This window comes from Ictidomys tridecemlineatus, chromosome 1 (genome assembly GCF_052094955.1).
Source record: "Ictidomys tridecemlineatus isolate mIctTri1 chromosome 1, mIctTri1.hap1, whole genome shotgun sequence".
In the NCBI taxonomy this organism is placed as follows: domain Eukaryota; kingdom Metazoa; phylum Chordata; class Mammalia; order Rodentia; family Sciuridae; genus Ictidomys; species Ictidomys tridecemlineatus.
Genome location: NC_135477.1, coordinates 121,576,378 through 121,593,341, shown reverse-complemented (window position 1 = coordinate 121,593,341; position 16,964 = coordinate 121,576,378). Strand labels below are relative to the sequence as shown.

General features: G+C 37.9%; 2 protein-coding genes across 2 annotated transcripts; both read right to left on the bottom strand.

Annotated features, from left to right (window-relative positions):
* Positions 1-2,320: 2,320 nt before the first annotated feature.
* LOC101965721 (protocadherin beta-17) lies at positions 2,321-7,689 on the bottom strand. The gene has a single exon (XM_005324262.5). The coding sequence runs from the start codon at positions 5,116-5,118 to the stop codon at positions 2,728-2,730; it is 2,391 nt and encodes a 796-aa protein (XP_005324319.2). The 5' UTR covers positions 5,119-7,689; the 3' UTR covers positions 2,321-2,727.
* A 12-nt stretch (positions 7,690-7,701) lies between these two features.
* On the bottom strand, positions 7,702-16,332 carry LOC144377130 (protocadherin beta-6-like). Its single transcript, XM_078046641.1, has one exon. The coding sequence runs from the start codon at positions 10,149-10,151 to the stop codon at positions 7,821-7,823; it is 2,331 nt and encodes a 776-aa protein (XP_077902767.1). The 5' UTR covers positions 10,152-16,332; the 3' UTR covers positions 7,702-7,820.
* Between the last annotated feature and the right edge of the window lie 632 nt (positions 16,333-16,964).

Genomic DNA, 16,964 nt, shown 5'->3' with positions numbered 1-16,964 from the left:
CATGGATGGTCAGAATGTTAATGCATATTCGACACTGGAGATTAAAAGACAGAGGAGGAATGCCTTCAAAGTACTAGCAGCAAATAATTCCACCTATAACTTTGCACATAATAAAATCTCCACACTGAATCTTTTGACATCTAGAATTTTAAGATATTCAATCTCTCAATTCATTAATAGCAAATATTCTTTAGGAATTCCAAAGAAAATAATAAGAGAGAAGTAGAAAATCCAGAAAATGGAATCAAATGCAAAAGGAAGATAAGATTCCCATTATGAGGATAATGCAAACTACTAGCTATGCAATAGGTCTAGAGAACAAATAGTATACTGTTGAACAGGAGTTTATTTTGCTCTAGAGTGGCTTGAAGAGAAAAGAATGAAACTAATAGATATCTTTTTGAGTCTAAATATCAAATTGTGAGCTTTAGATTTTAGAAAGCATGGGAATACCTTAAAACTATGTAGATAGAAAAGTAAATAAGATGAAAAAGGAGGCAACTGTTAATTTAAGGCTAAACAAAGTGGCTTTTCTTTTTTCCTCTTGAGGCTCAGATGTAATCAATATTTGCATAGTATTAATTATTTATACACAATATAAACAATTATGATATTTCTAATTTGGAGGATGGAGTAGAGAAAATGTAAAAGTATATGTGTATGTGTGAATGTTTGTGTGTGCTGTTTAAGAAAGGAAGTAAAGGATATCTAAAACTGAAAATAGAAAAAAGCAGTTTATAGACATATTATTTAGAAATACAGAAGTAGTGGCTGGAGAGGTAGTTCAGTTGTAGAGCACTCATCCAGAATATGTGAGCCCTGGTTTCTATCCCCAGCATTGCAAAAATTTAAAGCCAACAACAAAACAAACCATGTCTTATTAAAAAAAAGTAAATAGGGAAGAACAGATACAAATATCAAAAGTGATTACCTCTGGGCAGTCAAATGAAATTTAAAAATGTAGCATTATATGAATTTCAATTAAAAATATAAAATGGCTGATTATAGAAGTTATCTTTTCAAATATATTGTAAATGTTACAAATATTGATAAGGTAATATATAGGTATATATCACACAAAATATAAGCATGATGAAGAGAGAGGAGATTTAAAAGTGTTTATTTGCTCATTTTTACTTTATTATTATGTACTTGTTTTTTCAGTGCTGGAGATCAAACCCAAGGTCTCACATATGCTAAGTAAGCACTCTATCACTAAGCTACATTCCCAGCACTATTTTCTCATTTTTAAACAAAACAGTTAAATGATGCTAATTTCTTAGTATGCACTACAGCAGCAATTTTGGGGCAGAGCTGGGGATTGACTAACCACTGAATAACCACTGAGATACATTTGCTGTTCTTCATATGCATCATAATCTTGTTTTCAAATCTCACAGATATTATTTGTCTAAGCCTAAGAAAGTTTTATAATTTCTCATTTTATTACATTTTATCTAATAATTTTAATTAGAAACTATCAGTTTATTATCAGTTTTATAAATTATCTCCACCCAACAATTCACTCATTTATATTTAGAGGTATATTTTATTTATACTCTTTTTATGTGGTCTTGGGTATGGAACTCAGCTTTTTGACTGCTCATTAGGTGAGCTACCACTGAGCTACACCCTCAGTCCAAATAGAATATTTTAGAATGATGTTACTTAAATTATTTCTGGATAGCAGAATTATTATGTTAATCTTATTTTTGTACTTATTATATATGTTTGAATGATGAGAGTAAATATAATTTGAAAAATAAGAATCCTTCAGTACCAAACCCATTTATAATGAAAAAGTAGTCACAAGTCTACCAATGTTTTAAAATTTTTCACGTAATAGATATTAAATCCCATAAAATAATAGGTCACCTAACTGAATGATATCAATTTTGAAAGAAACTACTCAACTTAAGTAAACACCATGTTAAGGTCTCTAAACAAGTCAAAATAACACCTGGTATTTTGCCAGGGGAATCATAGAGTTTGTAAACAAGTCTAGATGGTGCCTGGCAAAATGCCAGAGGGAGTGGTTTGAGAAGTAACAAAAGCAGCCATTAAGTGTGGAGATTCCTTATTGGTTGACTGATGTATCTAGTTTATGCTAATTAAGATAAGCTGTGCAAAATGTATAAATAGCTCTGTTGTCCTACAATAAATGGCTTCCACTCCTGCTGTATCAACCTACACAAGTTATTCGTCACCTCCCCCTTATTTTGCTGCAGCCGAACTTAACTTAGGTAACACCATCCAGATAAAATATTGGTTTCTTTGAGAAAGACAATTATGTTTTTGAAACAAAACAACAGAAACACAATTTATAAAGTCACTTAAATTTATTGCATAAATGAAAACTATTTTTTTAAAACTAAGAGACATTAATTACAAATAATTCTTGTGGGTAATCAGTAAGTTTGGAGAATGATTATTTTAATCATAAAAAGGTACCAACGAATAAGTTGAAAAATAAACCTGAAAATATCTGTGACTTGCAAAAACAGGACCAAATGAAAAAACGCCACTTGATTTCTCTGCTATTGTGTCCACGTGCATTATATGAGATACCTAAGAAATGGAAACAATGAAAAAATAGTACTACAGGTTGAAATTCTTATAAATACAATGATTACTACCACATGTTAGTACTTTATCTGAATGAAAGGGTAAAGAATTTACAAGACTAGTGAATATAATAATTTATCTCATATTGTCAAAATCACATTACTAATTGAACCCAAAATGATTCCTCAAGTTAGGGTTTTCTTCGGTATTCTTATCAGCACCTTCACCCAGTAAGTTGGGGAGCATTGGTTTAAGAACTTGGAACTCACTAGTCTCAGAGCTTCCCGCCAGGTAAACTTCATATGGATAATTCTGAGACAGGGTCCCGGTGCCACTGACATCCACCAGGCGGCCAGGAAAGTGGCCATCAGGCACAGAGCAGACACCCAGAGGCGCCGCCCTGCGCCTCCTGCACAGCCTCACAACCACGAACACCAGCACAGAGAAGAGGAAGAGCGACGACACCGACGCCAAGGCGATGACCAAGTAGACAGTGAGTGAGTCCCCCTGTGCGCGCTCAGGCGCTACTTCGGGGAGCGGCAGGTAGGGCTGGGAGAAGCCATCTACTAGCAGCACGTGCAGCGTGACGCTGGCAGACAGCGGAGGCTCGCCATTGTCCTTGACCAGCACCACCAGCCTGTGCCTGGCCGCGTCGCGCTCACTCAGCAGCCTGGCAGTGCGCACCTCGCCATTGTGCGCCCACACGCCAAACAGCCCTGGCTCCGTGGCCTTGAGCAGCTGGTATGACAGCCAGGCGTTCTGGCCCGAGTCTCTGTCCACTGCCACCACCTTGGTGACCAGGTAGCCCTGCTCTGCCGCCCTGGGCACCAGCTCTGTGCAGGGCGCAGAGGCGTTCTGCATTGGGTACAGCACGAAGGGCGAGTTGTCATTGTCGTCCAGCACCACCACTCGCACCAGCGCCTGGCTGCTGAGCGCGGGCGAACCTTGGTCTGTGGCGCCCACGTGAAACTCGAACGCCTGCAGGGCCTCAAAGTCCAGTGTCCTCAATGCGAACAGCTGCCCATTGTCTGCGTTGATGGAGACCAGCGAGGCGAGGGGCAGGTGCTGGTCTTGGGTTGGCAGCAGTGAGTAGGTGATCTGGGCATTGGTGCCTGAGTCTCTGTCTGTGGCGCTGACACTGCCTATGTGCAGGGCGGGTTGGTTGTTCTCTTGCACCAACAGTGTGTAGGATGTTTGCGTGAAGGTAGGGGCGTTGTCGTTGACGTCAGAGACGTGGATGGTTATGCTGTGCTCGGTTTTCAACCTGGGTGTCCCCAAGTCGGTGACCATGATAGTAATGTTGTACTCAGCTCTGGTTTCTCTGTCCAGTGCTCCTTCTGTGACTAAAGTGTAGAAGTTTTCTACTGTGGGTTTCAGAAGAAAGGGTAGATGGTCTTGAATGGAACACATCATTTTTCCATTGTCTTTAGAATCTGGATCTGAAATTTCGAAAATAGCGACTACAGTTTCTGGGGAATTTTCTGGAATATCACTGACGAGTAATGACATAGTCAGTTCAGGGGCATTGTCATTTACATCCATCACTTCTATGGTGACAGTGCATTTTCCTGAAAGACCTCCACCATCTGAGGCCTCAATTTCTATGTGGTAAGAGTCTATTTCTTCAAAATCCAACAGTTTTTTTAATCTAATTTCTCCTGAGGCTTTATTTATTTCAAAGGCCTGAATGACTTGATTTGGGGATTGGAAAAATGAGTAGGTGAGCTCCCCATAGATCCCAGCATCTAAATCTCTAGCGGTGACGATTATGACAAGGGAACCTACAGGGCTGTTCTCTGGGATCTGCACCTGGTAGAGTCCTTGAGCAAATTCAGGGGCATTGTCATTGATGTCCAGAACCAGGATGAGAACCTGGCAAGTCCCAGTTCTGGGCGGAGACCCACCATCCAGAGCTGTGAGGGTTAACCTGAACTCGGGTTGCTCCTCTCGGTCCAGGGCCTTTTTCAGCACCAGCTCGGGATATTTCCTGCCGTCGCTGTGATTGCGAGTGAGAAGGTGAAAATGGGAGTTGCTGCTAATTATGTAGTTCTGAACTGTGTTGCTACCAACGTCCAAATCTTGAGCTATTTCCAAAGGAAACAGAGTCCCTGGATGGCTGCTTTCCGCGATTTTAAGGAGGATTTCCTTTCCCAAGAATTCTGGGGCATGGTCATTTACATCTTGGAGGTGTAGTTCACCTTGAATAAACTGCACCGGGTTTTTCACTAACACCTGGAAATGCAGTATACATGGCTCCGTGTCCCCGCACAACTCCTCTCGATCCAATTTTTCTTTTAGGAGCAAATTCCCACTCTTTTGTTCAAGCTCTAAGTGCTGTTTGTTCCCTTTGGAAAGAATCTGGGCGCCCCTCTTGGCCAGCTCCCCTATGCCCAGCCCTAGATCGTTTTCTAGGTTGGACACAAAAGAACCGCTGTCTCTTTCTTCTAGAATGGAATACTTAACGGTTACACCGCCCACCTCCCACAGTAGAAACAAGAAAACAATGATGGTCACTTGCCTTTTCTGAGGCGCTTTGGGGAGCGGAGACTCCATTGTTCCTTCGGGTCCAAAAGATTCAGTATTTTAATACACAATAATTGATTTGTATCCAACTCCGCTATCTAGACTTAATAATGGTAAGTTAATCTTTTTTTTAAAAAATACGATTGGCATAGGGGGAGCTGCTTCTTTGAAATATTCTTACCCCTAGAAATGTAACACGGTTCCTTTTTAAACTGCCGGAAACTGTTCAGTTTTCAAGGAGTCACTGGCTGCAGTTTTTCACTCTCTTAGCCTGCAGCGCCACCAAGCGTTCTGCTTTACAAATTCAGATAATTTTTTATTTCAAAGTACATAGCAAGAGCTACCAAAAATTTTAGGTCATAGTATTTATACAATCCCCTTTCCTGAACCCATTTTGCAGTATTATTCAGGTAGCTAATAGTTATAAAAACTAAAGTAATATATAGTCCTAAGTAAAATAAAATCCAGTAAACAAACTCTGCTGAGGCAAATTCATTTAACAAATATTTACTTGTGCAGGCAATCTTTTAGCTTCTAAGGATCAACAGTAAATGAAACAATTTTTTTTGTCTTGTGGAATTTATTTCTATTACAGATATTAATTTGTACATTTCATCAGGCAAAATTATGATTTTTAAAATCTGATTTCTGTTCCTAAATTGCAAAGTAACTATAACTCATGAAAAAAATTAAAATGTGTTTTCTTCTCAGTCCTAGGCTTAAATAGGTTCTAGGCTTTTTTTTCCCTTCATAAACCCACTGGATGTAATGCCCAGTGAACTAAAGAGAAAATACCCACTCATTTTACTTCAAACAGTGTAAGCTCAGACTTCAGGCAATGTCTTTTCTACAAACTTGAAAAAGACAATAAAGACAAAAAAGTAAAAAATATACTTTCTGGGGGAAGTGTTTTGACCTTTTGCACTAGACAGGAGTCTATTCTGGTGTACATTTTCTGGCCTATGGAGTCCTGGGAATTGAAAAACTACAAAATACACTCTACGGTCATGTATATCTAAGAAGAACAAATAAAAAATTACAAAAAAAAACAAGAAAAAATTTAAAATAAAATTTTAAAAGAAAGAAAAAGAACAAAGTTCCAACTAATGCCATGTGGTTGGAGTGTGACTAGTGAAAGAGGAAAAATCTTCTCAACAAAAAATAATTCTATTTGACAGAGGAAAGGATAAGTATCTGAAAATTTCAAATAGTAAATGTTATCAACACTCTTCAAGCCAATTGGCAATCATCCATAAAAATTGGACTTATTTGGTTACAAAATACAGTGAGACCTACTTTCGTTCTAATTAAGTATAAAAATAAAAGTTCACTTGTCATTTAATGTGAATTGTCTGCCTTTTGTAGCAAGTTGAAATGAAAATTTTCATTAAAAAATCACAAACATAACTGATACAAAAAGAGAAAATGTTAGGTTAACCTGTGAATGTAAATGGTTTTGTGGCTAATAGAGATAAAAGATGCTTACACAGCAATAGAAAGGAAAGTCTGATATTCCTTAATAATCAGTCTAATACAGGACTTAGTTCTTGGCTAGTATCACAAACAAAAGCTTGAAAACCAGAGAAATTTAAAAATATAATTTGGATTTTACAAAACAGTACCTTTGAACTTTGAAACTGTTAAACAAAAATAAGAACATAAGAAATATTTAATAACTTCACTCATTGGCAAGGGTAGTTTATTGTAAAGAAGATATTAACATTACTTTAATCAATTTTAAACCATCATTACTGAAATTTTAATAACATTAAGCAAATATTTATTAATCATTTGTAATTAGCTTAGTGTTAAGAAAAAATACCATCATATTCTTATATGAGGTTTACAAATTGCAATTTTATGTGTTGACAGTTCAGCAAAGTCTATATTCAAAGAAAGTATTAATTATTATGGTGTACTGATATACATATAAGTATGAATGGCTATTTTTACATTTATCTGTCTTAGCATTTAGAGTTACATACACACTGGTGGAGTTATCTCAAAATGAGACTTCCTTTGGGAGATTAAATACTTTCAAATACAATTTGAAAATAGTTCTCCAAAGTAGTAGAGAAATGACTGTAACCAATTCTTACAAATAGGATTGTAAGGATTTTGGAATACAGTTTTTTGAAAGGACAGGTAATTTTAAATGTCTTAATTACTAAAAAAATTACTTTTTATTTCAGTTGTCAAAAGTAGATGAGAGTTGCTACATCATGTACAACCAGATAAATGAAAAGTTGTGTTTCAATTGTGTACAATCAAAATGCATTCTGATGTCATATATACCCAATTAAAATTAATTAATTAAAAAGTAGGTGAGAGTAATAAAAAAGATGAAGCACATCGATAATGGATAAATATGGTACATCTCTGGTATCTGACTTTTCTTCTAAAATTTCATCATAATGAATAGTAATAAAAGAATGGGAGAATCAAAACATGAATCAATAACATGAATTTAAGTTAAAGAACATTTCCAGGAGCTGCTGCTGTACCCCACTGGCAGAGCACTTGCCTAGCATTGGTGAGGCACTGGGTTCCATCCTCAGCACCACATGAAAATAAACAAATAATAAAATAAAAGCATTATGTCTATCCACAACTACAAAAAAAGAGAACATATCTAAACTTAATTAAGTAGGGTTTAGTATAGTAATACAATATTTCACAGAATAGGAGGCTATTCTGAAGGGTGGGACTTTCCTCAATTTCCCTCCAGTTCCCTAAGGGGGTAAGTTGGGGATAATAGGCTTCAAGAATTTGAACTCACCAGACCCAGAGTCTCCAGCCAGACACACCTCATACTGGTAGCTCTGGGACAGGGTCCCAGTGCCACTAAAGTCCACCAGGTGACCAGGAAAGTGGCCCTCAGGCACAGAGCAGACACCAAGCGGCGCCGCCCTGCGCCTCCTGCACAGCCTCACAACCACGAACACCAGCACAGAGAAGAGGAAGAGAGATGACACCGACGCCAAGGCGATGACCAAGTAGACAGTGAGCGAGTCCCCCTGCGCGCGCTCGGGCGCCACTTCCGGGAGCGGCAGGTAGGGCTGGGAGAAGCCATCCACCAGCAGCACGTGCAGCGTGACACTGGCAGACAGCGGAGGCTCGCCATTGTCCTTGACCAGCACCACCAGCCTGTGCCTGGCTGCGTCGCGCTCGCTCAGCAGCCTGGTGGTGCGCACCTCGCCATTGTGCGCCCACACGCCAAACAGCCCTGGCTCCGTGGCCTTGAGCAGCTGGTATGACAGCCAGGCGTTCTGGCCCGAGTCTCTGTCCACTGCCACCACCTTGGTGACCAGGTAGCCCTGCTCTGCCGCCCTGGGCACCAGCTCAGTGCGGGGCGCAGAGGCGTTCTGCATTGGGTACAGCACGAAGGGCGAGTTGTCATTGTCGTCCAGCACCACCACTCGCACCAGCGCCTGGCTGCTGAGCGCGGGAGAGCCTTGGTCTGTGGCGCCCACGCGGAACTCGAATGCCTGCAGGGCCTCGAAGTCCAGCGCCCTCAGCGCGAACAGCTGCCCATTGTCTGCGTTGATGGAAACCAGCGAGGCAAGGTGCAGGTGCGGGTTCTGGGTTGGCAGCAGCGAGTAGGTGATCTGGGCATTGGTGCCTGAGTCTCTGTCTGTGGCGCTGACACTGCCTATGTTCAGGGCGGGTTGGTTGTTCTCGCGCACCAACAGCGTGTAGGATGTTTGCGTGAAGGCAGGGGCGTTGTCGTTGACGTCAGAGACGTGGATGGTTATGCTGTGCTCGGTTTTCAACCTGGGTGTCCCCAAGTCGGTGACCGTGATGGTGATGTTGTACTCGGCTCTGGTCTCTCTGTCCAGAGCTCCATCTGTTACCAGAGCATAGAAATTTTCCACTGAAGGTCTTAGAAGAAAGGGGAGATTGTCGTCTATGGAACAAATTACTTCTTGGTTAGGTCCAGAATCTGCATCAGAAACACTGAAAACTGCCACTATTATTCCTGGCAAGTTTTCAGCTATAGGGCTGTTAAGTGAGGACACAGTCAATTCAGGAGCATTGTCATTCACGTCCAGGACCTGAACGATTAAAGAGCATTTTCCGGTTAGGCCCCCACCATCTGTGGCCTCAATATCCACATGATAAGATTGAAATTCTTCAAAATCCAAAGGTTTTCTCAGTCGAATCTCTCCATTTATTGCATTTATTTCAAAGGGTTGGTTAATGTCATCGTCTTGAAATAAGGTGTAAGATACCTCCCCAAATGATCCCGCATCTAAATCTCTGGCTGAGACGGTAATTACCAGGGAGCCAGGGTGTTTGTTCTCGGAGATGTGCGCCTCATAGAGCTCCTGAGTAAACTCAGGGACATTGTCATTGATGTCCAAAACCATGATTTGAATCTCTGAAGTTCCCGATAGGGTCGGAGACCCACTATCCAGGGCAGTCAGGGTTAGTCTGAATTGGGACTGCTCCTCGTGATCCAATGCTTTGTCAAGCACTAGCTCTGGGAATTTCCTGCCGTCGCTGCGATTGCTGGTAAGAACGTGGAAGTGAGGGTTGGAGCTGATGGTGTAGCTTTGGAGGCTGTTGCTGCCAACGTCTAAATCCTGCGCCATTTTCAAAGGAAATATCTTTCCTGGCATAGTAATTTCTGATATTTTCAGGAGCATTTTTCTGGCTGGAAACTCTGGAGCATGGTCATTTATATCTCTGACTCGTAAGGTAGCCTGAAAAAACTGCAAGGGGTTTTCCAGTAACACCTGAAAAGGTAGCACACAGGGCTCAGTGGAGCCACAGAGTTCCTCCCGGTCCAGTTTTTCATTTAGCAGCAAATCATGGGTCTGTGGGTCAAGCTGCAAATGTTGCCTGCTTCCTTTGAAAACAACACGGGCGCTCCGATCTGCCAGCTCTCCCACCTTAAGTCCCAGGTCCTTTGTCAAGTTAGCCACAAACGTGCCACTTTCTGTCTCCTCCATTATGGAATACTGAACCGATTCTGAACCCACCTCCCACAAAAGCATCAGTATAATAAAGGTAGCCACTTGCCTTTTCTTGTGCTGTATTTTTGTTTTCACCATCTCCATTGTTATGTCTGATTCCAATTCCAGAGGGGGAAATCCTTTTCAGCTCCCAGTTCCAGATCGACCACAGACCCTTTGAAATGTCTTTGTTGTATATAGATTTTTAATTCCTCCTTATAGCTTATCCAGCTACGACTCCCTTACTGATTACATCTATCTTAGCTCTAGCTGTAAATGTGTTCTGTATTTTCTCTTTCTTTGGTTTCTGGGTGAAGTGGGAGTCCACCAAATCTTCAGAGCTTTTATTCATTCTCTTAGCCTGTACCGCCACCACGCGGTCAAGTTGTTAACTTCATGAGGTATTTTCAAGTTAACAATGCTTCTGAAATCTGAGCTTAGTTTGAATCAGTGTTACTCAAATGGAGTGTGTGAAGCACAGGCATAAGGAGTTGTTTGGAAGGCTTGTTTGTGTGCGTGTTTTAAAATTTTTGTTTTTAAAGTCAATTCCTTGGCTCCCTCCAGATATTTCAATCAAACTGTCTGATGCTAAGGGAAATCTACACTTCAATCTTTTCCCCTATGTGATTCTCATTGTGATTCTGATGCATATTAATGTTTAAGAATCACTCTCTTAGGTAACAAACTCCTATAATCAACTTTGATTCTTTAGAAGTACAATTTATCTTTCATAAGCAGGGTAAAAAAAATTTTTTTTTGTCCATGTTGAGGATTGAGCCTAGGGCTTTGTGCATGCTGAACAAGGCCTATAACACTGAACCACATGCCCAGTCCATAAAGTACATTATTTAGCTGTCCAAACAAACTCATCAACACACTATTCAAATTGTAAAAGATGTTTAACACACTAATTGTAAAACAGACAATGAATTTTCTAAATTATATGACTCAAATGGCACGAACAACCTACTTACTTTGTAATGTGGTGATGTGTGCACAGTAAAGAAAACAATTAGGCTGTTAGAAGAAAAGTTGAAACCAAGAGTTACTTATGACAGAAGCATCAAAGTAAGTTAAATGTTTCAGAAAAGGAATTAGGAATAATCAATTATATTTGTCAGAAGCTTCTTAGTGTTAATCTTCATTTTGTATTAATAGAATTGGTCATAGTTTGAAGAGTCTTGTGTATTTTGATCTAACATTTTCTCAAACTCTCCTCATATTGGTTACAATGATAAAAAATGTCCTTTTCCTATGAATATATCACAATGCAAAAGAAGACATTCAAGAACTACCTTTGTCATATTTTCTTATCCAGGTCCTATAAATATAGGTCAAATAAGTTGATGTGAAAAGGTATCTTAACATTTGAGTGAAAACCATGGAATTCAATGACAGAACATTGTGACTATGCTCACTTTATCCCACCAGTTTCTCCTCAGATAAATTGAAAATTATTCCATCTCCTTTCTTCTCTCCTCATTCCTCTCTCCTCTCCCTTTTTATTTCTTCTCTCTTCTGTCCTCTCTCTGGTACTGGGGATTTAACCCAGGAGTTAACCTCTGCGCCACATCCCCAGACAGGGTTGCTTAGGATCTCACTAAGTGGTTGGGACTGGCCTTGAACTTGTGATCCTCTTGCCTCAATCACCCTAGCTGCTGGGAGTATAGGCATGCACCACCACAACTGGCAACATTTTTCTAAATATCCTGAAAGCATGGATAAAGTGCAAATATAAGAACATGAAATATGCCAAGCATAATTTATTTATGGTGGATTTCATTTATTTAGAGGTGAAATCCACTGAGGTCAAGAAAAATTTACTTCACAGAAGAGCCAAGATGATGCAAAACTAAAAATGAAGATATTTTCCAAATACTTCAATGCCAGGTAAAACAAATAAAACTAAATAAAACAGTCTGAAAAGCTACGGTCATTTTATGGGTAAATCAGATATATAAAGCCATAAGGATATAGAATATCAATGTGACTCGCCTCCAGGACTCACTCACTAAATATTACTGAGAATGGACTATCCCTTGAGGATATGAACAAGAAAAAGGAATTGACGAGACAAAACCAACAATCATGATGATCAGATGGATTTAGTTTATTTTCTGAAACAAGGCAATTTATGGCTCACTTCTAAATGCATCCTTCTGAGTGGGGACTGAAATTCTGATTCCAGCAATCTTGTCTTCCAAAGTCCTGTACTCACTCTGTATGATTGCAGCACATCAGGTGTCCTCAATACTGCTTGTTGAATTATTTCTCATTTAAAAGCAACCTTCATCAGTAGTACAGTATGTGTTCAATTTATATCAGGGAAATATCTTTGAGGACAATGATAATCATGGCAGAGAGAAAGAAGAAAGTATCTGAACATCCTCCCAAAAGATATCAGCTGGATATGTGAAGAACTTGCCTTTTTACAGAAAGTGGATTGATTACATTAGATATCTGCAGGAGAATGCGTCTCTGATTTTATCCTTTTTGCTTTAATTTGATTTGCTTGAGTGACTTTGAATTGACTTGGTTTTCATAAACATGTTCTCACAAGGAAATATTTAAAATATTTGTATTATGGAAAATTTCCAACATATACAAAGCAAACACATCATTTAGTTTCACAACATTGTCTTGTCTTATCTGTAACTTTCTCTTCAGTTTCTACCTCCACTACACATTTACTTTTTGTATTGTCCTTTTCTGGAGGTAATGTGTACATAAATTGAAAGGTACCAAACTTAATGGTACCATTGTAACAAATGAATTGATCCATGTAATACACACCTTTTTCAAGATATAGAACATTTATGCTTTCATTGTGAATAATTTTAACCATATTCTCCAACTTCTTTTAATATCTGAAGTGCAAGATCTCAATCTTTGCTTTAAATGACATGTAATGGTAGACAATGTAAAAAAAAATCACAATGCCCTATGCTCTTTATGCTCATGTGTGCGGAACTGAAATTAAAGATGTTCTAAAGGTTAATTTAGCTGGATTATTACCAATGTCCTGAAAAAGTTCTTTTATGAAAACTTGCAAAGTACACTATATTTAATTTCATTTAGTTAACTTATATCATTGCATACCTTATCAAATTGATTTCCCTTTTGTGTTTCAAATATTTGTTTTCCTATAATTCCATTATATCTTTCAGAAATTCTTCAAGTTTGCCAAATTGAAAGGTAAAGACTACCCTTCAAGGATGAAATAGACTTCTCACAATTCTCTGTAATTTCGTTATATGAAAAGAAAAGCACAATAATTCAGGGATAGGAAAAAGATGATATGTAAACAATCATGTAAGAAATATCCCAAATAATAGGAGGTACACTGAAGGAAAATTAGAAAACATAAAAAAATTTGATGCTAAATTATATTTGAAATCTGATGTGGTGGAGTAAGAAAATTTTTGATCATTGTTGCTAGAGGTTTGTCAGTTTTATTGATTTTTTAAAAGAACTAGTTCTTGGTTTCATATATTTTCTCTATTATTTTTGCTTTTAATTTCTTTGGCTTCTATCATCATCATAATTTTCTTCCTTTGGCGTGCCTTCGTTTTATTTTTCTCATCTTCTTTCTAGAGTCATAAGATGGAAGTTGTAACTACCAAAGTGTTGAGTAATTGATTTAGACTTTCTATCTTTTTTAACATATTTACTTAGTGTGCTGTAAATTATCTCTCCCAAATACTAATATGTTGTACTTTTGTTTTCCATTCCTTTCAACATTTGTTGTTATTGTACTGGGAATTAAACCCAGGGGCACTCTACTATTGAGCCATATCTCCAGCCCTTTTATTTGGAGATGGGTCTCACTAAATTGCTGAGACTGGCCTCAAACTTGCAATCCTCCTGCCTCAGACTCCTGAATTGCTGGAATTATAGGCATGTATCACCTTGCTTGGCTAACACAATGTGTTTTTATTTATTTAAAAAATTACTATAGGTATTTTATTTTGTTGTTCATTAGTTCTTTTAGTTATACAATAGAATTCATTTGATGTAATTATACACTCATGGAACATATCTTTTTCTAATTAGGACTCCATTCTTTAAATTTCACTTGAGACATTCTCTTTGATTCTTAGATTATTTACAAGTGCCTTGTTAAGTTTCCAAGTGATTGAAGATTTTCCTTTTATTTTATTTTTAATTGGATTCCATTATGGTTAGAGAACCCACTCTAATTTCATTTTTAAAGTGGTTGAGGTTTGTTTGAAATGGGCCAGGATGTGGTCTACATTGTGTATGTTCTGTGAGTGTTTGACAACAATGTGTATCGAGTTGTTAGGTGAGTTGTTCTGTAAATACTGCTGAGATGCCAATAGTTCATGATATTGTTGAATTCTTCTGTAACTCTGCTGATTTTTCTCTTTAGTTCTTCTATCAATTGTTGAGAGGATCCTTGAAGCCTCCAACTTGAAAATTCATCTATTTCTCTTTCAGTCTATCAGTCTTTTTGCATGTTTTGCAGCTCTGTTGTTTGGTATGTACACATTTAGTATTACTATGTTTCTTTCTCCTACAATATTCCACTCTGTCTCTGATGTTACTTTATCTGACTTAATTATAGCCACTCCTGCTTTACTTTTATTAATGTTAACAATATTTTTTTCATTTTAATTTTCAATCTGCATAGAATTTTTTGTAGACAATATATAATTGAGTTGTGATTTCTTAAACCCACTCTCCCCATATCTTTGTTATAATTGATGTATTTAAGCCATTTACATTTAATGTACTTGTTGATATGTTAGAGCCTTAATGTGTTATTTTTGTTGGTTTGTTTTCTGTTGTTCTTTCTCATTTTCCTTTTGTTTCTTTTTGTTTGTTTGTTTGTTTGCTTGTTGTTGTGGTGGTGCTGGATATTGAAACCAAGAACTTATACATGACAAGTGAAAGCTCTGCCACAGAACTACTGTTCTTTTCCCTAAATTCCTATAAATTACTGGGACATTTCTTCACAATTCCATCTTGATGCATCTACTTTGTTTATTAGTGTATCACTCTATAGCTTTTTTGGTGGTTGCTCAAGACATTATTTATAAATAACTTGGAATATGCTAGTGTCATCATTTTACCAGTTCAAGTAAAGTGTAAAGAACTTACCTCCCTTTACTTTCTTCCCTTTATAACATAATTGTCTTATATATTTTCTGCAGATATACTCATAACCACATCAAAGAGTGTTATAATTTTGGACTTGACCATCAAAGGTAGTTTAGAAAACTCAAGAGTTGAAGGAAAATCTCTATTATTTACACATGTATTTATTTCCTGTGTTCTTAATTCTTTCCCAACATTCTTAAGATTCCTTTTAAAAACTGTTTTCTTTGTGTTTAAAGAATTATTTTAGCCATGTTTTTGGCAATGGATTCTTTTCCTGAAGGTCATTTTCAATGGATATGTGATCCTGTCTTGACAGTTCATTTCTTCTATCACCTGAGAAACATTGTGCAGCTTTCTGTGCTTCATGGTTTCCAATGAGAAATATCTAAATTGTTATTGTTTCTATTGGTAAGGTGTCATTTCTCTTTTAAAGATATTTCCCTGTTTTTATTTTTCAATACTTGACTATAATATTTTTTTGTATAGTTTCTCTAGGTTTATCCTGTTTGGGATTTGTTTGGCTTTTATATTATCTGAGTTTATATGTCATTTTGCCAAATAAGGGAACTTTTCAGCCATCTGTCTTTCCTTTTATTGTCTTTCTTTTCCTCCTCCTCCTCCCTCCTCCTCCTCCTCCTCCTCCTTTTAATGGCAGATTTCAAACTCAGGGTCTTCTACATGCTAGGTAACTGTTCTAATACTGAACTACAACCCCAGCCCCTATTATTTCATTTCAACTTCATCCTCTTACTCCTTTCCTCTTGAGAATCCAATGACACAAATGGTAGATCTTTTGTTACTGTTCCACAATATCCTGGGGCTCTGTTCATTTTTAAACAGTCTACTTTCTCTCTGTTGTTCAGATTAGACCATTTCTATTGTCCCATATTCTAGTTAACTGATTCATTGCTTGTCTCCTTCATTCTGCTCTTGAGCTTCTCCATTGATTTTTTGTATCAATTATTGCCCAAATTTTCATTGGCATTTCTGTGTATTTTATATTTATTTCTAAACTTAATTTATTTGTTCTAATTTGTTATACATGACAGCAGAATGCATTTCAGTTCATAGTGCACAAATGGATCACAATTTTTCATTTCTCTGGTTGTACACAAATTAGAGTCACACCATTCATATCTTCATATATGTACCTAGTGTAATGATGTCCATCTAATTCCACCATCTTTCCTACCCCCATGTCCCCCTTCCTTCCCCTCCCTCCTCCTTGCCCTATCCAAAGTCCCTCCGTTCCTCCCATGTTCTCCCCAATCCCCATTCTGGATCAGCATCCACTTATCAGAGAAAACATTCAGACTTTGTTTTTGTTTTTTTGGAGGGGGATTGGCTTACTTCACTTAGCATGATATTCTCCAGCTCCATCCATTTACCCCCAAATGCCATGATTTTATTCTTTTTTAATGCTGGGTAATATTCCACTTCATATATATATACCACAGTTTCTTTATCCATTAATTTATTGAAGGACATCTAGTTTTGTTCCACAATTTAGCTATTGTGATTTATACTCTATCAACATTGTTTTAGTTGTGGCACTGTCGAATGCTGTTTTTAAATCCTTTGAGTATAGATCAAAGAGTGGGATAGCTGGGTCAAATGATGGTTCCATTTCAAGTTTTCTAAGGAATCTCTATACTGCTTTCCAGATTGATTGCACCAATTTGCAGTCCCACTAGCATTGTAAGAGTGTGCCTTTCCCCCCACATCCTCATCAACACTTGTTGTTGCTTGTATTCTTAATAACTGCCATTTTGACCAGAGTAAGATGAAATCTTAGAG

Bases quoted from the DNA above. Each gene is read 5' to 3' on its own strand.
- LOC101965721 (XM_005324262.5), bottom strand. From the start codon at position 5,118: ATGGAGTCTCCGCTCCCCAAAGCGCCTCAGAAAAGGCAAGTGACCATC.
- LOC144377130 (XM_078046641.1), bottom strand. From the start codon at position 10,151: ATGGAGATGGTGAAAACAAAAATACAGCACAAGAAAAGGCAAGTGGCT.